Source organism: Larimichthys crocea, chromosome XVIII (assembly GCF_000972845.2).
Source record: "Larimichthys crocea isolate SSNF chromosome XVIII, L_crocea_2.0, whole genome shotgun sequence".
NCBI lineage: Eukaryota > Metazoa > Chordata > Actinopteri > Sciaenidae > Larimichthys > Larimichthys crocea.
In genome coordinates, this window is record NC_040028.1 from 13,883,611 (window position 1) to 13,904,704 (window position 21,094).

Genomic DNA, 21,094 nt, shown 5'->3' on the forward strand with positions numbered 1-21,094 from the left:
GAAGGCAATGACTTGAATAAAGACAACTGAAATGATAAAAGCTTTATTCGTAACAACACTGCTTGACAAGAACAACAGGTGTACTATGCACATCAGTGTATTTTATTATTTTTTTTGCATATATCTTCATCAAAACTCTGTAATACTTAAATATAAATGTAATGTATAATCTAAGGAGCATTTAAGTACCATAGGGCAAGACCTGGTCTGTCCTACACATCCAGTATTATTTATAAACCCAGTAACTGTGGTAATCAGTCTAATAATTTATAGAATTGTTCTCATTTAATGTTCACTCACAACAGTAATGCATTAAATGCAAGATAGTCGTCACACAAAATAAAAGAGAAGCATTAAAATATGCTGGTCAGCTAGGGAGATTACTTAATGACGTATGAGAAAATAAAGACAAAATACAGCAATTATTAATTATCAAAATACATCATTTTATGTACACTGTTGGAGACTACCAAAAGAGGTAAAACAAAAGACAGTTTCTGCTTCTGTGTCGTGGGATACTAGAGAACTCATAGTAGACCGGATAATCTCCTCCTGGAAGACAAAAACAAAATGCAGTTGTTCATGCATGTGTTGTTGTGGATACATTTGTATATGATATGATATTGCAACACATTGAGTTTGGCTTACAGTAGATGATATATTGTCAAAAGAATTATAGCACTGCTATGGACTGCTCTCTCCTTCCACTTGAACATTCCCACTAAAAGACTGTGGTTCACCGTCTACTCCCTGCAGAGTGGAGCCTTTGTCGCTATCCAACCCTCTATTTTCACCATCCTGTCATTTAAAGAGAAAAGAGACACAATATATACAATAACTGAAGACTTACTGTGCCAGACAACATAAAGACGTGGGGAAAAAACAAGACTCCAGTGTCTTTTTATAGGTATTTTATGGTCCAATAAAACAACCATAGTGAGGTCAAGCAAAAACAAATGAAACCTTTATTTTTAGGCAGAGAAAAAAAGATTGTGGCATAATATAATGGGGGGAAAAAAGCCCCATTGCTTGTGATGCCCCCGGTGAGTAGATGTACTTCCTCAGTGCATTGTACCATAACTCAACAATTCTCTTCATTTGTTTGAACTATGTGGACTATTTCCTGACATTATGAAAAGTCCTTGGACAAACCATATGATCAGCTTTGCACATTTATTTGATCTGCATGGCAAGCACAAGAGTTAGCCCCAAAATCCTTTATTCAGCATTTACATCTTTAGCCAAAATATATGTGTACTGTTATTTCTGAACTTACCTCGAGCTTAGATAATCCTTCTGACTCACTGACTGGTGAGTGACTTGGAATTGGGGACAGTGATGGCGAAACAGGCGAATGAGGCGACTTGTAGGATAAGGACTGGCTTCTTTTCACAGCAGAGGACACTGCCTGGGCAAAGCGGGATGGTGTTGCAGGAGAATATGGCCTAGGGGCTGCAAAGCTCCTTAATTTTTCCAAACTTAACCCTAAGCTTGGCTCTTTACACGGCAAACTACTTTGCCTTGTGATTCGCATCATGGCTACATTCTTGTTATCTCCTTTTGGGCTCAGCTCAACGTTTGCGGCCCCTGTCGTCTCCTCTTGATACTGCACAGGAGGTGGAGGAGGAGGAGGGAGTGGTAATTGTGTTTTCTCTGCACTTGCTTGAGCCTCCCTCTGGCCAGAGCCAGGAGTGGCACTGAGTCGCTTTTCCGCTGCTGAAGTTACATAATACCCAGGTGTTTTTTTGTGCTGTGCCAAGCGGAAAGAACCAGGCTTAGGTTTAGTTGCGGGTGGAATTTTCATCTCCTTGACCTCTACTGGTGAACTTGCTTGAGATACCCCATCAGCCGAGGATGACATCTTGTCATCCGCTTTAGGTAAACTTGTTGGTGATGAGGAATGAGTGGATTCAGGTATACTTCCATTAACAGTGTCTTGGGTAGTAGTAGTAGTGCTAGTCAGTAAGTCTTCCCTGGGTATAGTAGAGTGCAGCTCACTTTTTTCCTTTGAGACTTCTGTCTGTTCTCCTGGTGCTGTAGTTTCCTCCAGCTGAAGAGAACCAATATTAAGTCCCTCTTCTGGAGCTGCAAGAGGCGTCTCCAGTGTCAGTGCAACTTCAAAATATCTAAGTTTCTCCAGGGACTTCTGAGGCACGATGGTATACGTTGTCATCCCCACCTTGGGAATGTAGTCCCTTGTCAGCTCGTTGGAAGGCTTGGGCTTTGGCTCAGAATTTGTGGCATAAATAGATGGTGCCTTTGTTGTGGCAGGGGCACTCGGTGTTGAGTCTTGGCATGTTGAGGTCTCTGAGGTGTCAGATAAGGCATTCTTGAGGTCAGGCGGGTCCAGTTCCTCAGTCAAAGTGGCCATATCTTTCTTCCCCGCTGATTCAACGACAGGCGCATTAACCGAGGAAGGAATTTTGTCTATGTGTTGTTCTGGAGGCACAGGTAGTTGTGTGACATCTGTTTGCACTTGAGCATCCTCTCCAGTGGGGCGTGATGGGCTGGTAGTCACCGGGCTCTCCAACCTATCAGTCTGTTCCCAGAGGGTTTCAGTGTTTGCCTGAGCGGAGGCCTGTGCTTCTGCATCCTGCATCACAGGCGGAGGGAGGCTGCTGGGTACAGTACTGCAATCACCTTCTACGCTTTCAGGTGTAGACCCTTCACACATTACCTGCTGGCTTACATTTTCAAGTTGACACGGACCACCATCTGTACAAAAAAGATAATTTTTCAGGTGAGAGAGGTGAAATTTTTGAGAGGCAAAAACACATAGACTTGGGCAAAGTTCAAGAAATACATTAGTAGGTATCTTTGCAACATATCTGCAGCCCAGATATGAACAATACCACTATATTTAAAGTGCAAACCCACTAGTATCTGCCAGTTCAGATAAGCCTGTTCCATCAGTTGTCCTGACTTCACTCGGAGCTGCTGAATTGTTCCCTGTGCTCTGCAGTTGACTGTAAAAAAAAAAATCAAGCAAAGAGAGGGAATGAAAACTGTTGCTAACACTAATGGGAAAAAAACAGCTTAGGCTTGAGAAGTTATACTAGAGTTCGTACTTGCCATCTGAGGACAGATCATAAGACTGATCTTCCCCACTGCCCTCCTCAACGGACATTGTGCTCACTATGTCAGGATCAGGGGACGGGGTATGCAGTGAAACATCAGCAGACATATTGAGGCTGCTGTCCTCTCCCTGGGTATCATTAGCAGTTGCAGACATTGCAGAGGCAGTGATCTCCTCTTGCTCCACAATCTCCTCCAGTGTGTTAGCAGCTGCACCCCCTGTAAAACACAAAGAAGTCACGCCAAATCATTCACATTTACCATATCTAAACAGGTATTATCAGAGCGAAGTGATCAATGGAGTATCAAAGATCACATTAAATCTCTTTTGGCAAGGGCAAGTGTTGGCTGTAATGTATAAACAATTGACATTATGACTTACTGTATGGAAATGAAAACCTTTAACAACATCCTTATTATGTTTTCCCACCATAATCAAGCATTCAGCTATACTTATCTCATCAAGTACACACATTAACATTTCTAACAAAGAAAGGTTCTTTGATGAAAGACTTCCACTTTTGCATCTCAGTGTCCCTCTTCTTACCAACTAAAGGAAGTGCATCACAGAGGATAAAGGGAGCAAGAGGAATTTCAAGCCTACTTAAACAAAACTGCAGCTACTTCTCACTGTTCTCAGCCTCTGATCTCTATATCTACTGGGCAGCAATGAGTCATTAGGGAAATAGCAGAGGAAGTTATCTTTCTTCATGTTTGAAAGGTTAGGAACATAGGGGGACAGGGTGGAGATGGTGGGGGTAGATATGTTGGTGTATACATGTATACAGCAGTCTTGTCTGTGATTATGGGATTTTCTAATGCATCAACACACTATGCAAAGAAAAAAGACACAGAGGGATATAGACAGCAATTTAAAGGAGATCAGACAAATGGCATATCAGAATACTTTTGATGGAGTGAAGTGAACTTTGTTTGTGGTCCTCAAAGCAATTGAAAGACTCATCAGATACATCTTATTACAGGCAACTCAGACATTGCGCTGGATAGTTCAGTATTTTCTACTACTGAACAAAAGCTGAATAAAACACAGCGAGATCCGTGAATTGTCCAGTGTAAATATGTTTTTCCGGAAGTAATTTCAATGTGAGCACCTCAAACAAACTTCCACTTAACTCAGATGTATCAGAGTGATAGCAGAGAGCAACCAAAAGCAAAACTAAACATATGACTAGATGCCATAAATGGAAAGTGGGAAAATAAGCAAGAAATCTTTATTTCTGTTATCTATAATAGTTTTTATACCTTCAGTAATGTATGCCAAAAGAGATTGCCTATGTTTGTTTATGAGAATCTTTTAGGGAAAACTATTCTTGCTTTAAATTGCTTTGTATACAGGACGGGTGGGGTTTCCCTCACAGGAAAATACAGCAAGGGTCAGATGTGTCTACACAATCACAGGAAAGTATATCAAAGCAAGTTAATTATACCCAACCAAGGGAAAATGCCTGGCATTTCAAAACCTACAGTAATTCTCAGAAACTGTAAGTTTTCTCCTGGAAAAATTAGTCAATGTTCAATAATGACCACTAGGAGGTGCAAGACTCACATAAATAAAATATTGTAGCCTGCCTGCAGAGTTAGAGAAAACCTGACTTTGTCTTCGAGGCCAAAGTACACATGACAAAATGTCACACTGCAGGCAATATGTCATTTAGAACGCAGCAGTTAAACAATGTAAATGTATTATTTAAAAGGAATATAGTGGATCCTCTGAGTGATCAGGATAATACAAATGTGTAAACAAAGACAAACCTTGCAACTTTTCATCAGGAGGAACTGTTTCTTGGACAGCAGCACTAGGGGATGTGGGTGGTGGAGGAGCTTTACGTTTGGTTCTCTTCAGTGAAGACTCTGCTGAGGACCCACGACTAAAACCAGACATCTAGGGCACATAACAATATTTAATTTTTAAGTTATATAATCAATGCACCTAAACTCTGAATGGTTGTCATTCGACCATTCTACCACCCAAGTATTGAAGAACTGTGCTGAGATATCAGAGCTTAATATGCAGGCCACTCACCTGGTCACCATCCAGTTGGGTGTTGGGTTCAGAGTTGAGTCTCTGACGAGTGCTGAGATCCGAGGGGCAGCTCTGAGACACAAGGATTGGGGGTTGAGGTGCGCGTCTTTTCTTTGGCACATCAGTGGTTGTAGGGGAGCCGAGTGGAGACGAATTTGAGCTAGGTAAGGCCATGCTGAGAGGTCGAGGCTTGCTCACAAGCACAGGAGAAGCTGGAGCACTGGCTGTCATTGCCTTTAAAGAACAAACATCCAATCAGAACATGATAAGAGGCCTGTTCCCAAACAACATAGTGCATGTCGACCAATGGCAAACCAAAGTAAACAAACCTCCCTCTGAGCATTTCAGGTTACTTTCTTATACAGTTGTATATTTGAATAACCACAACATTAAAAAAAATAAATAAATGCTGCATTGCCTGTTCAGATTTTTTCTTGCTTTTTCTAAACTTGCTGAAGAGGCCTTTGTTTTCTTCCTCTTTTTGATTTTTATCTTTTCCGGGCATGACTGTTCCTGAAAGAAACACAACAAAAATTCCAATGTTAGTCAGAAATATGAAAGCTCTGCTGAGGTCAATTGTAGAGTTTACAAACTGAAATACCTGCATTAGATGGTGATGCTGGACACACTGGAGAAGCACGTTGTCCTGCAGAGGAAACAAGAAGGAGATTAAGTGCAAAAAAAAAAAAAACACAGAACCAACTAAAGTGTTAAAATTCGCACAATCTCGTGCCTTACACAACACAGTTTCCTTTTTCTAATACATTAGTACTTACCTTTAGTGTCTCTTGCATACACCTCCCTTATTGCATAATCATTAAGAGAGCTTGACAAGTCCAAAGGGGCCAGTGATTGGACATCTTTCAACAAAACTGTAGTCTCCACCTCAAATTCACATTTCTCACAGATGGCTGGTAAGTGTTCAGCCAGGGGAACTCGAGGATTAACTCGTAGTATAGTTTTCTGCGTCTTTTTGTAGTTTATCACCATCCGAACGGTTGCCTGGAAAACATGAAATGTGCCAATTTGATAAAGTCCGTTTATCCAACATGAACAGCAAATAGTGGACTTGCATGGTGTCACATGTTTAATGTACCTCAGGCATCTGGGGAGCTGTCTTCTTATTTTTATCCTCCCCTTTAGGTTTAAGTATGATCTTCTCTGCATCCAAAGTTCCTATGAGAGCATTGGGCTTGAGTTTGGTGTTCTTCCTGTTCGTGGTGACCAGTTCTAAGGTGTGGCTCGATGGGTTCAGGTGATACTTTGCACAAAGCGTCACTAATAGGTCCATAAGGGGTTTGCTAAAAAAAAAAAAAAAAAACACAGTAGACACAATTAATCACAAAACAAAATTATAAGAATAAGATTGAAGAAGATATGAAATCGGGTTAAGTTACAGGTAAAACAGAGAGAAGAATACATTCATCATATTTAAGAGGAGGGAAGCAGAGAATATTTGGCATTTCTGCTTTTAAAAATGACAACTGATTGATTAAAACATGAACACAGATACACTTTCTGGGTATTGCTGAATCATGACGGCTGTGCAGATGTGTGTGGAAAACACCACAAAGCACATTTCCAGTTACAGTTGCTAAGTTACAGTAGCAACAGTAGCTCTGTAAAGCTTCCCTGACACTGATAATACAGTATAAACGTAATGCTTTAACCTTAATCCTCAAAACATTAACATTAGCATTAACTCTGTTGTGCGGGCACTTAGACCAGGTTTAGAAGGAGAAAAGAAGGTGAAGAATCCAGTGCTTAATCCTTTCATAATGGATTGGTCTCAGTACTTTCCCAAGAGGCCAAGGTGCAAAAGACACCGGGGGGAAGAATGTTTGTAAACCGTGTGCATTGTGAGAAAGATAATAATATCTTAAGTAAACTCTGTTGATGGAAAGTCTAAGGTGTGTGAGTGAGTAGACTCACAGAAGGACACACAGACCTTGTGATGAAAAACTCTGACATGGAGGTATGTTGACACATGTTGATCTGATAAAGCGGTACAGTCGTAGCTTAAGCAGTGAACAGTAAGATCTGTACGTGTTCTCATTGCATTGTAGCATTTAATCAAGAGATAAGATTAGGAGTCAAAGGTGCATTCATCCTTACGTACAATAATGAAGAAACTCAAATGCAGTTTTGCAACTAGTACAAATATTAACCAAAACCACACATTCAGCTACTCCACCTATCTGACTGAATCTAACTGGAACGGCAACTTAATGTGATGACTTAATCCGACATCAGTCTCATGATGTAGTGTGCAAATGTCATACTGTGCTCAGCATGGATAAATGCACAATGGTGTTCTTATTCAAACTGCAAAAGTAGTCATCTTTTATATGTAACTGTGTGATTTTAAACTTCTATCATGATTAAGAGACAGTGACCTAAACTGTACCTTCCATGGACTGTGGTCAACTTCTCTTCTCCGCCAGGCAGAACCACAACCAGAGAGAGGTCTTTATCAATAAGGTTCTCCTTCTGGTCCATGGTTAAATGAGGACTTCCTGGGTACCACTGAGAGAAACCTGGGGATTCCAGCTTCTTTAGTCCTGGCGGGGATGGTGCTTTGCTCTTAGTCGACACCCTGTAGTTGGACAAGAAAAGTATAAATTATTTTCAGGGTTGTTAAAAGTGTGACTATTGCTTTGGCACAGTTGGACGAATGAGCACTTTACTGGTAATGGTGTGCATGTGTGGGCATTATTATAGAAAATATCTTTAAAGTTGTTTCTGCTATCTCAGACAGTAATCTGACTGAAAATTCGCCAGACAGCATGAAAGGAATCCTTTCTTCTTGAGGTTTTAAAAAAGCGGTGAGGCTATTACATGAAAGGGCTCAAGTCCACTTTGCAAACAAGTCACAAGACAACCAAGTGGACAGATTTACTCATTGAGCCCGAAGAAATGTCTGTGAATGGACAGACATGTAAGAGAGACTGATAATAAAATGCAAAATAAAGGCCAGAGTTTCTGTATGTTGTGTAACTCACCCCACATCATGCATTAGTGCATGCAACATCGCTTTTAATGTGACTGACTGTGATGAACACGTTTCAGTTTGGAAGTGTACTTGTTAGTGTTTGTCTAGGCATTCCTACTGTGTCAATACTGTGCAGCGCAGTCATGTGAGAAACTGAACAACTATGACACACACACACACACACACACACACACACAAATTCATACATCCAAATGTATCACTTTATCCTGAACAGCTAGCTCATAATAACTCATAATAAATCTGTGACACATCCTAGTTCAGATAATTACACCGTTCTCACAAAGCACCAGAGAGGTGGTGATAAAAATGTGTTGTCTGTAAATAAAAACTTGGATTTGATTTGTGATTATAGTGTTTTCATAGTGTTTTAAGACTAGCCGTAACACATTTTTTTTGTTTTGTGTTACCATTTGTTTGACATGAAAAGCTGCACACGTTATGATAACAAACAAAAAGGTAGACACAAAATCACATCAAGTCAGCACTGCCATACTACAATCCCATCAGTAACTTTAGAGACATTCAAGCGTCACACCGTTCAGTCAGCATATAGATAAAACATGGGTTTTGCAGACCCACTGCCTTGAATTATAGCCTGTAAAGTCTCACGTGGGGGCACTGCTTATTCAAACAGAGGAATCCGAGCAATGCAAGGTCACAGGCTCCACTGAGGCACGTCTAGCAGAGGATTATTAGCCTTGCTGTGGGGGTGGCTGTCCTTAAACATTATGACATACAAGAAAACACACGCACACACACTTTGATTTAGAGTTACCAGAGTCTGTTGATATGCCATCCTTTACTTTAATGCACTGTCATGTAAGTAATTACCTTTATACATACTTGTATAAATCTCTGACATGCTTCCTGAAATGGTTTTATTAAAAGTGTGATTTTAAACACAAATGTGTAAACAACATTATGCAAATTTGAGCTGGGAAATATACTGTAGGCCTACTACCAATGCAACCATGACAGCATATCCTGATACAATTGAAATGGTGACTTCTTACCGGGAAACTACACATGATCTATTTCCTTGTAATGTGAACAACTAGCTACATACCACATTTATTAATTATTCTGTGGTTCAGTAGAGAGTGTTGCAAAAAAAAAAAATCAATGGCTTGAGTGATGATGGTACTGAGATGAAATTGAGAAGTTTGAAAGGAAGCGCACACAACCCTGCTTTAAGTTTGTAAGGCAAACTCGCTGCAGCCACACATTCAGGCAGCTTATATTTTATCACGCTATTACTAAATGAACTAAGACCTCTAAGACTCTGAAATCATTTAGTAAGATTTATTACCTCTCTAATAAAGAACTGAAATCAGGTGACCACTAAGAAAACTCACTTTGCATGACCTGAAGTGACCCGTTTGACACCTGACAATACATTATATGTTTTTTTTCCAGTGAATAGTGAACAAGTTTCATATTTACAAATGTACAGATGTTTCTTTTTATGCATTATTGTCTGCTATTCTTCAAGCAGCTAGATGGAATTTGATCCTGAGTCAGTAGACAGCAGACTGTAGGCAGTACAGAGGAAGAGACTCAATAATTTCAGAAATTCCAAGAAGAGCTGAGGCAACAGAAAAACAAATAAGCAATAAGCAGTGGGACACACAACAGAAACACACTTGTTTATCTGCTCATCTTCGAGCCAAACATAGCAACTGTAGCTAGGATGATGAAGACACGCGGCCCAACACAGACGATAATGAGCAAATCTAAACAATACTGCCGTGACTTGTGAAGTGTTTATTTTTGTTGATTCTGTTCTGGTGCAGAGTGTGTGGCAGTAAGAAGCTCGAAACGTTTCCTCGAAAAATAAACTGAAAAGTAAGAAGGTTCGACTGCAGCGCTCTCTCCCATGGATTTGTGTGAAAAGCCCTTTGTAATACTTCCTAGTTTCAAACTAGTGATTTAATAAATCCGATTGTGCCGGAAAAACTCAAGTACCGGTAATGTGTAAGTCTTTAGGAAACAGATAGCACCTTTCAATCAAAGGCAATCATCTATGTCAGGAAAGAGACACCGCGGCAACCTAACGTTGTCAGTTGGTTAGCTCCGTAACATTATATGTTGTAACATTACAAGCCGACTTTTAGATTTATGCCGCTGTTTCCATGGTAACATGGTAGCTGCCAGAGCTGGTAGCTACATACAATAAACGAAGAAAATGTTTCGCTCTTTGTTTCAAAAGGGTTAAATTAGGATGTTAGAATATCTTATAGAACGGCAAATTATCTTGGAAAATATAATAATATATAGCGCAGCAGCTGGAGGACATCAGAGGGGAAACCAGACAAAACATTTTCCCCATAAAATATGATCCAGTTTCACGAAAATCAGTGAAATAGCTGTGGCTCAGGGAAGGAATGACAGAAACATCATTCACCTGATTTATAATCTGTTATCTTATGATAGAAAAGTAATACAATGTTGCTGTTGGAGTGAGGTCTGCAGGTTTTTTTGTTTTTTTTAAAAAACAAGATGGCAGTTCGTTAACGAGTGGCTAGCGTTGCTAACATTTATGTCAAAGAATTTTAGGCACAAACACTACAGACTAAACCAATATAAGTTATATCTTACTGACTAAGACAATGTACATAATAATGAAAGTACAATATGTCAGTCCCAGTATCACAGTCACCTGGGAGACTGCCAGCAGTGTCAAGATGTGGTGGGTCAGATCTCAGAACACAGTGAACTTCTGATAACTGAAAGACCACTGCATATAAGCAAAACATAAATACATTTTTTTTGGACAGTAGAAATGATAACATAGCACTGAGCATAGTACTGTAGCAAAGTACTGTTGCTATGGTTACTTGTAATTTAAATGTAGCACCTCCCAACACTGATAGATTTTGTCGGCCAGACCTTCATTGTATAAAAATTTGTTTCAGCTTAACTGATCAATAATTTAACATCAATCAAATGACTAACTAGGGGTTCACACATAGTGGCCAAGACGCAAACAATCATCACCTACTTATGCAGCAGAAGTCTACAAGGCTTTTTTAGCCAATGTTATGTAGTTGTTTTGGTTTTATACAGGCCGCACTTTTACTGCATGGTTTCGCCTCACCACTCTCACCAAACTGGTTCCCAGTGGCAGATGTTTTTTAAGCAAAAAAACAAGACAAAATAAACCCACTGCAGATAAGACAGGAGACAAATTTAGCAACCATCTGGTGAAGACAGACCAACATCTAGCAAAGTAACTGTGAAACATTTTTCTCTTGAGTTGCTGCGCACCAACTAGAGTTGAGAGGTAAGTAATAGATCGTTGTTTCATCTATTTATGGGACTGTCTGTCAGCTTGTTTTGCAGATTTTATCTTCCAGTGGGTGAAATTTGATTTATAAATATTTTGTTGATGGGTATGATAAGTAAATGCCTCGGTCTGCCTGTCATCATTTCCACTGAATAAGTGAGGTGCTAGCTTGCAGAAGACAGACATCAGGGGCCTGCACACTCAGGACCATGATTCAGTATTGATACTGTACATCTATGTTCAATAATTCATTTAAAGACAGTAGGGCTCCACTTTGAAAAAACACATACAACAAAGGGATAACCCTTAGGGAAGTCTCCTTAAAAAAAACACACCAGGATTACTGATGAACACCAATTACTCATACAGTTCTGTTGACAGACATTGATAAAATACTTTTGAATGACCATTTAATTAAATTAAAAAAAAATTTGGATATTGAATTGTTTGGATTTTAGCTAGACAAATCATTGCAGTCCAAATAATTTGGATTCATGAGCCTCTAGTCCAGAACTTTAGTCCCACCCATAAGGTGTGTCAGATTGATTTTCTTTGTGTGTGTGCGTGCATGAATAAATTCTTTATTTGCAAAAATTTGTTGTGCACTTTGGCCACTGTCCATGTTTCCAAACTCATACTTGTGTGTATGCCTGAGCTGGAAAACACTCTCAGTTTGCACCACCTGGAGAAAATCAGCATCTGTTTGTGTGTATTTGTGTTTTTTCCTTTGCACGCAATCTGCCATTTCCAATCTTTTGTTTCATGTTTATTGTGAATGTCACTTTAAGTGAGATCAACTATACCCAAGAGAGAACTCACTCACGGCTAAATTGCCATGACATTTGTTTTTGATATTCATCTTCCCTAAAGGATAAAACATTGCAACAACAGCCACATAACGTAACAGGCTGATTTCCATAAAGTTTGCATAGCACACACAGGCTTTGGTAGTCCCACCCTGACGCCAAACATTTAATTTTTAGGCTCCTGAATGGTCTAAAAACAGCTAAATTGTCAGTATTACAGGATGCAACTGTGCCACTGTAATTGTAACACTGCCACCTCTCAGAACCAACAGCACTGCTATGGACATTTTTGTCTTGTGAATAATAGTGATGTGTTGCAAAGTAACCCTTCGCCGAAATGGACAGTTTAGACAAGTAAGGAAGGGAGATGAATCATAAAGTACAGATAAGACGCTCTTGGTGTGGAACCAAACAAATTTGACTATGAATGCCATGAATTCCCTGCACATGTGTCAACAGACAGACCAGCAAAAATAGACATCCACACTGTGATCTCTAGTGGGTACAAAGTCCTGATTCATGGCTCTGGCTGTTTATTTGGCAATGGGATTATAACCCTTCAGCGCTGTGTCTAAACTTTATTTATTTCACACACACATATTTTACTTCAACCGGACCTTGTGAGTAGATGTATTAAACTGTGAACTTCATGTGATATCCGACAGAATCACTCAAATAGAAACAATTAATAACCTAGTATGTAAGAAATATATGATAGTCATGCCTCTGGTTCATGGTCAGCCCAGTTTATACAGCTGTGTCATCAGTGATTTTATCAAGACACCTCGAGCAGGTGACAGACACGGACACACAGCCTGGTTTGTTTTTGCTGTCCAAGCCCTGTGTTTTCTCAGAGGCCCAGGATGTGTTGCTGAATGAGAGGAGACGTGTTGAAGCTTGACTGTGCTGATGCCTCATTCACAGGGTTTCCCTGGGAGGTCTGACACTCACAAACAAGTCCATTCAATACCAGAGGACATGCTCGACAGACGTGATCACAGACTACCAGGAAACAAACAGGCCTGTTATCGTTTGTTGTGTTTCATCATACAATAATCTTGTGAACTTCTGTCGCACTGAAACACATTATGCACTGTGCTGTGCTATGATGTCGTGTTTCATGCTTTAAGTGTGAAGGTGTGAACCGGTCTGCCTCGCACCTGAGGAAAATGTGCAGGGGGGGGAGGAAAATAGGTTTTCGCTTAACTTCTACTGACAAACCTCAAAATGATGACGGCCAGTATAAAATCCAGATGCTGCTTCACATGTAAAAATACTTCAAATACTTTTGTGCTGATGTGTGAAAAAGACAGAATGACAGAGAGAGACAGGTGGAGAAAGATAGAGTGTTTGAAGAATGGTGGAGGTGCATATCTGTCCTCGGTTATAAGTCATAAAAACTAAAGAAAAAAATAATTGTTTTATCAGTAGGAGTGAATCCGATCAACGAAGGAATATCCAAATTCCCCACATTCCTTTACACTTTGTTCCAGCTGGCATGACTTTTACCAGAAACACTTCTAGTCACTTCTATGTATCTTTTCCACCCAGTCAATTAGAATCCCTTCAGGCAAATCCTGAATCATATGTAACAACGAACAGGCGGGCAGCCGCCCAGACAAACTTAACTTTGAGGTTCTGAGAAGAAGGTGAAGGATTAACAAAAATGCCCACTGTGGTATGTTGGCAGCTGCCGGATAGCAGGATGGCCCCTTGGGGGGAACGGTGGGTTCATGTACAAAGAAACAAACAAGTTTTCAAAGAGGCCTTCACACTTTCAGACAACACCCCAATTATTTTAAGAAACAACAGCAAGAATTCAATGCTCCAGTGACCAAAAAACACTCCCGGGACTACAACAAGCAGTAGTTTACTACAGTAGGTAGCTTGCACAGCCAAAATTTACAGGCTCAAACATGCCACGGGGCTCCAAGTCCATCACACCCTCCTCTTCAAGTCACGACACATACACGGTTGACATTTCGGACGCAGAAATATTTCAATACTTTTGGAGGGAGTCAGTGACAGCACTGTATTCCCGTAAAGATCAGCATTACAAGAAGAAAGAACCAGAAGTTCTTGGATAGAAGTTGGATAGCAGGTGTGACAGACCTGCTTTTCCTCTCAGTTTGCCAACAGTTCATTCCACGCTCTTACCTCTTTGCCTCAGGTTGTCTCCGCTCAAATCATTTCCATTCTGCTGTGTATCTCCCATGAGCCGTCAGACAGACTAAACTTTTAAATCAGTATAGCTTCAAAAGGGCCCACCTTAATGACACGCCCAACTGTGACATCAAAAATCTTTCCCCCACCTTCTACCTAAATCCCGCCGGGCCCCCTGACAGCGTCTCCCAGCGAAAGCTCCAGCGCACAGTGTGTAGGTAGCACTCCCCCCGCGGACATGAGCAGAAAGGTAAGCAGCTTTGCCTCCCTGTGCAGACATGAACCTGTGGGTGGGGCCAGTACACGGAAACACACTGCAGCATGTTGGGCACATGCTTTTGTAGCTCTCTGACAAAGAGTAAATATGCTGAATAATCAGAATGTGCTTTAATCATGAAGGAGACTTTATCCGAATCATGCAGGTGATGATGTGATTATCAGAATAAAAGAACCACTGTATCTGTTGTATCTCTTGTAGCTTATCTATTGTATTCTCACAGGGTTAAAACAATCTTCCCCCACTCCCTAATTTAATCAGGTACTTTTCCTGTGTTTGTTTTTGTTATGGAAAAAAAAAAAAAGGTGTGGTTTTGAAAAACTTTTCAAAACCACACCTTACTTCTGCTGAACTGACTCAGCCTACAATCATGTCTTGAGGACTTGGCGGTTGAGTGTAACAACAACGATGATGATGACAAAAGGTATGAAACAGCATATTTCCCATGGTAAAATTCTTCGGTAATTACACTGAATTATAGACAACGCGGTTTCATTTCAAAAGCGTGGATGTGAAAAAGCTGTGACTAACCCGATATTACAAAAGTCAACAACCTTAATAACGAGAGCAGCCAGAATGAAACTGTTAGTAAATGCTGTCAAAAGAGGCTGTCAGCGCCTCGCACTTACTGTAACACATCTAGCCAGAGAAGGCGCTGCCTTTGTGAGGTTTCTCTGATGTGGTCATTGTTAACTTACTTCAACACTTCACAATAGATTCGAATTAAAAAGCATTCAACCTAAAAAGTGAAAAAGTATCACTTCTTGTTGGCTTATTTTAGCTGCATCTATTTTTGTAAAGTACAGAAACACACTTGACAGCTATAATCTTTTGGCATCAGCAACATTAATAAGATACTGTGGCTTACCTATTTTACAAAGCATTAGATTTAATCAATGGAGCTTGATTATTTTCCTGAACCCTATAACCTGCAGTTTAAATGTTGTTCTCTGCAGATTTGATGCAACGTAAAAAGCTGTGGCTCTTGTTTAGAAAACTGCCCGTCTGGCACGGGAGCAATACATTTGACTTTCCATTATGAAATAAGTGCTCATTGTCAAGTCCTTTATCAGGATCCTTGCACTTTCACTTAAGAATGCGTAGCCCGTTCTACAAACAACACCACCGAATATCACCCGACGATAAGGAGGTTAAGTGGTGAATGGAGATGTTAGTGTGTAGGAGCAGGCCCGGAGGGGTGGAGTTAAGAAGGGGAGTAGTAGTGGTGGCGGTGGCGGTGGTGGGGGGGTCCCCGAGGAAAGACAAAACACAGGACCAGAGTCACAGCTGGTAATTTGGTGAGAGGTCACTCACAGTAAACACAAGCTTTTTTAAAGAGGGCCTGGAAAGGCCATTACTTCATAAGCAGTGTGGGATGGAAAGAGATTAGGGAGAGAGAGCACTTGGATCCGATGAGAACTTCCCACTTCCTATGTGTATCGTTTATTATTACAGGGAAAACAAAAACTTTTTCCCACAGCGTCCTCCAGCACAAGGCTGGTCAAACTCCAAAGTCTCTGGGTGTCCTTAACATCATTATGCAGAATTTGGATAAATATTTAAAAGACCAACACACACGCCTCATTTTCACTCATACCATCATTACTCGCTGTGGCGCTCACTCTTGTACTATACTGTATGTTGGTCTAATACCACTGTGGAGAGGGGAGGCCAGAGCATGCTAGCAGGTCTGCCAGCCAGATAAGTAATCAGATTTAAGATTACAATACACAAGGCCCCAAACAGCAGACGTCACACAGTCTGTGAACTGTGGCCTGCTATGGTACATTAGCCTCACCTTATCTCAGAGCAGCTCAAATATTTTACTCTTAACAGTGCACTGCAACACAATGCAATGGCCCCGCAATAAAGGCAATAGTACACTGTGTGTTTCAGTCTCTGTTCATGCACATTTCTATTCTTTTAATTTAATAAATCGGTCATGAAGGTTAATTCAGAATAAGATTTTCCTGCATTCATTCCCAGATATGCACGACAGCCCTACACAACTACAGGAAGGATTAATACAAGTAATTACAACTCTAGACTTTGGTGACTTGACCAAATGTCTGCTTTTTTTTTTTTTTTTAAAGTGAGACCAACATTTAGATAGAATAACTCACTGAGAGAGAAAGCTTCCCCTTGAGTCATAATTATAACTATCACACTGTGTCCTTTCATCTGAAACAATGCAGCATTGTCCACCACGGGGCATCTTTCAAAGCCACACCAGCATGCTTTCCCTCTTTCGCTGATCACATGAACTGAGGTTTCTAAAGTGAGCACACACACACAAACAGACACGCACAGTGACTCTGCACCAAAACAAGCACGTCCAGTGTCTTGTTTCATTGGTAATAGTGTAAACAGAACATTCAGTGTTGCACAACCTCTTAAAAAGACTTATTTAATCTTAATGTCACCCGGGTCATGCCCTTTTTCAACAACACAACTGCTCTAATCTTTCAACGTCTTGGTCAAGGGGAGGAGCTTTTGCACCTTTCCTTTAACTGGCTGGCCTATTCATAACTTCTGTTCTTCTATAATTGCAGTTCTAACAATAAGCAGCTCCCCAGAGGCACGGTGCACAATGAAATACAGCTGGAAAAAAGGCAAAGTGAACATATCTGCAATAAAAAAAGCAGCTCTGTTTGCTTTACTTACCAATGCTTGCTCTTAACGTGAACATCCACGGTGAAACTGCTGGCTGCTGTTTGTTTGTGTCGTGCCGCGGTTCATTGGCTTGCTATAGTGTATGTTTGGAGATGATAAGCTTCAGTGTAGCAGGTTATTACTAGTCTGATAATAAGCAAATTTGTGCAAAGAAACTAGTCCTGCCATGCCCATATGAACAAACAACTGGGTGGATACAAAAGTATGAGCATATGCACGGTGATAGTGCCATCTAGAGAACCATCTCAAGGTGTGCAATTTTCTATTTCCCATATTATACCTGACCTTTGTTGTCGTAATATTGGTTTGAGCTCAGACTGATGACTTGTCGTCTTGAATATTGTCATCTTGAGAGCTTGTCAAGGTCTTGTTAAACAGACCTGGAGTAAACTGAACGCCTTTTTCGATAAACATCTCATCTAAACAAGGCAAACACTGATAACGGAGGTCAAGTAAATCAAGGCAATTTGTTCCTTTGTCGGATAAAATGCTTAAATATTATCTGAGATAAAAGTAAAAGTTCCTATTGAGAGCGCACAAAGGACTAATTCATGTTAGGTCATTCTGAATGCTACAGAAAACTGAGAGTGGGAGGCCTCCAACTGTTATGCCCTGGAACAGTGCACAACAACTACACAGAGGGCCCAAGACTTCCAGTTTGTTTAGCTGGAGTCCAGGCAGGATATTTGCAGTAAATCTATCTAAATAGGCTTCTGTGCACAACATAATCATATTGTGTACTTTAGAGATAAAAAGAGAAATTAGTTAGAATGGCCAACAAACTGTAGTTCATGATGTTCATAACTGTCCGGTGAGAAGTATTCAGTGGTATTCACGGTCAGTGCGTTGGCTCGAGTGTGGTAACAAAGACAAGCCATTATTCCTTCTTCTCTGGATGTTAGCCATTTTGTCTGTTTTAGCCCTTTGAGGCAGAAAGCATCCATGAGATAAAATGTCCCAGTATTCAAAAAGCTCATTGCCAGGACAAGCTTTCAGGGCCTTAATGCTGATTTTTTTTTTATTACATCTAGTGGGTGGACATCTTTGAATGACACCCTTTATCTTGCTTTTGGAGAGCCTATGATCTGAGTGGGCTTTTCTGAGGGCAGCATGCTTTGGACCAAGTGATATATTTTCCTGAGCAGACAAAGCCTTGTTGTCTCTGAGGATAATTATGAAGAGAAACCACCGCGCTGTGCTTTAGCGCATGCGGAGTTGTTGTTGAAGTGTCAAAAACAAGTCACTATCACTCAGCTTTCAACACTTGCTTCAAGTGTCTTCAAGTTTCGCCAGTTACTCTTGCCACAATTTTCATCTGTGAGCAGCTGTGCCCTTGGACTGCCTGAATGTGGGGAAACAGCTGTGAGGATTCACAATACCTTAACTAATTCCACATTTTGCCCTGAGAAAAGCCAGCCATGTGAGATCATGGTTTAAGGTGTGTCCAATTAACGGGGGCCAGCTCCGAGCAACGCGCTGTTAGATTGAATAAATTAATATGTCTCCTGAAGATTTATAAATCGAGCCCTACAGTGAAACAATTGTAAGAATGTGTTGAGACTACCTTATGTTAAATAGAGCACCATCTGTCTCATGTGTGGGTCAGTGTTTGGATAACAGATGTAGCGTAACTTTGAGGGGGGACGGAGGGAGGTCACATGAAATCTTCACATATGACTGCATCTGAAAAAGTGAGAAACGGCGGTTTATTGGTTCCAAATATAAGAAGCCACAAATAAGACAGAGAACATGTGCCTCACCCCACACCCCAGCAGCTTATGGAAGAGTGCGGTTTACTTTTCCAAATAAGAGTCAAACCACAGAGAGATTTAGGTAGTCTGTTGCACTCCATTGCCAGGGAGTGTGGCTATGCTCCCAGATTACACAACGCTTATGAAATATGAATACAAGTCACACCAAGAGGGTGTTTCTTTTTAGCAGACTGTATAAGATGTGCCTAAATGTTATTTTTACAAAAAAGGGATATTACAGTATGCAGGGCAGGGCTGGAAACTTTGCATAGCTTTCATGGAATACTGGATTGGAAACTATCATATGTTCAAATTCTCCATCTCACCTCTAATTTAAATCCCAAAAACTCGGCAGATCTCCTCTGGATGCCAAAGGAGTGAGTAGTGACTGTAAAAAAAAAGAAAGAAAGAAAGAAAGGCTCTGGAAACTCACTCCCCCCTTTTTTAATGATTCCAACCACTGGAATACAAGCAGCTGACATCATCTCAAAGTCCCTGAACCAAAACTGATGGGAAATTCCATCATGTCATATACTCTCAGCCCTTTTTATTGTAATTTTCTTTGACTCTTGGACATGACGAATGAGTATTTTATAGAATATCAATTTCAAGCCCGGTGAACGCATGATTTCCACAAGAAGAAAAAAAAAACGAGCATCAGGCTCATCACGGAGGCAGAGGACACGGAGTGTTTTGCCTGCAAAATACTTCCCATGACCTCTAACATATGGTCAAGGCAATTTCTCAGTAAAACTCAGAGAGAGCAGGAAATGAGGAGAGTTCAAAGGTTGAAACGTCTGCAACAACTGCGACTTCGCCGAGATGCACTGAGTGAAAGGAATGTTATCTGAAAGTTGATGCAATATTTTACAAAAAAAAAAAAAAGGTGGCATTAGAAACAGCTGGAGCAGAAGACAGCTGCTCACAACTGTTGTTGTCAGCACCACTCATAGGTGGAGGAACTTGATTTTGCAAGCTTTAAAATGCACAATGCACAAAACTTTTTTCATACTTCATCTATTTTTATAATTTCTTCTCCTAAACAATAATGTTATTGTACATTCTGACAAATATTTCTGCTACAGGACAAACTTAGTCCTACAGGATTTCATTGACAAATAAAACACACATGATATGACAGCTGGTAATCCAAATGACAGTTCTCCTACATACCTCAGACCAGAGCTCCGTGCATGTGGCTGGGATCCATGATCATCCATGACTAAACTCATTGGTTTAACAAAATCCCTCGGACTGGTCAAACACACACAAAAAGCACAATTCATTTTTTTATATATACACACAGTTTTTACATGCTAAATGTTGTAAAAAGCTGGTCTAAACCTGCTGCTTTCAAGTGATGCAAACGGGCAAATGCTGAAATATGGGCGAATCCCACATGAGGTCATCAGCTTTTCAGTCATATGAACCGTTTTTTTTCCTTTAAAAAAAAAAAAAAAGATAACTGGAAATACAGCGATTAAAAGGTGTCTTACCATGAATGTGGTTGGTTTTCGACGCAGATGTCAGCTTCCATCAGTCTTCAGATAGGTAACGTTAGTTGCAGACTGCTACAAACACATTTTGTTTGGATAGATTATCCATAATTTCGCTGTGGAGTTCCACGTTTTGCGCCTTTTACGCAAACCATCCCAGTGTGGTTACAAAAAAAATAAAAAAGATATGTCTCCTCTTTTTAAAACTACACAGTCAGAGATTCATTTTGCACACCCCACGACACCGTGGACAACTCTGCCAACTTTTCTCTCTGTACATCCAAGACACTGCATCGCAACACAGAGCCGTAAAAGCGGGGCGTCTCTCTGATCCAGTTTACCTACCCTCCAGGATCCTGATGAGGCGTCATCATGTCCAAGTTCACATCTTGGGCGAGAACAAACAACCCAATACAACCACGCCTTGAAAAAACAACACACTAAATCCACTGGTTTAGTTAGAAATAAGCTGTATGGAAAACATCAGCTTTGTTGTTTTGCACTTCCTTT

At 40.5% G+C, this 21,094-nt stretch overlaps 2 protein-coding genes across 5 annotated transcripts in view; one reads left to right on the forward strand and one right to left on the reverse strand.

Moving 5' to 3' along the window:
* Positions 1–98: 98 nt before the first annotated feature.
* Positions 99–21,042, reverse strand: cobll1b (cordon-bleu WH2 repeat protein-like 1b). 4 transcript variants are annotated; one of them, XM_027290813.1, is made up of 15 exons: positions 20,930–21,042; positions 20,585–20,659; positions 20,262–20,342; positions 7,527–7,715; positions 6,216–6,420; positions 5,896–6,121; positions 5,721–5,765; positions 5,538–5,632; positions 5,120–5,353; positions 4,849–4,978; positions 3,069–3,294; positions 2,878–2,966; positions 1,277–2,715; positions 649–798; positions 99–552 (listed from the first exon to the last, which is right to left on the reverse strand). In XM_027290813.1, exons 2-14 carry the CDS (start codon positions 20,623–20,625, stop codon positions 685–687), a joined length of 3,114 nt encoding a protein of 1,037 aa, XP_027146614.1. In that variant the 5' UTR covers positions 20,626–20,659; positions 20,930–21,042; the 3' UTR covers positions 99–552; positions 649–684. The 4 variants fall into 4 exon arrangements, with proteins under 4 accessions (XP_027146614.1, XP_019110806.2, XP_019110807.2 ...); XM_019255261.2 differs by lacking the exons at positions 20,262–20,342; positions 20,930–21,042 and having other exon boundaries at positions 20,585–20,714; XM_019255262.2 differs by lacking the exons at positions 20,262–20,342; positions 20,585–20,659; positions 20,930–21,042 and adding an exon at positions 17,329–17,430.
* The window catches only part of scn1laa (sodium channel, voltage-gated, type I-like, alpha), a 38,485-nt gene continuing 32,439 nt past the window's right edge, over positions 15,049–21,094 (forward strand). The window contains exon 1 of the mRNA XM_027290812.1: positions 15,049–15,088. The gene's annotated coding sequence lies outside the window, so the exon portion shown is untranslated. The remainder of the gene's footprint in view (positions 15,089–21,094) is intronic.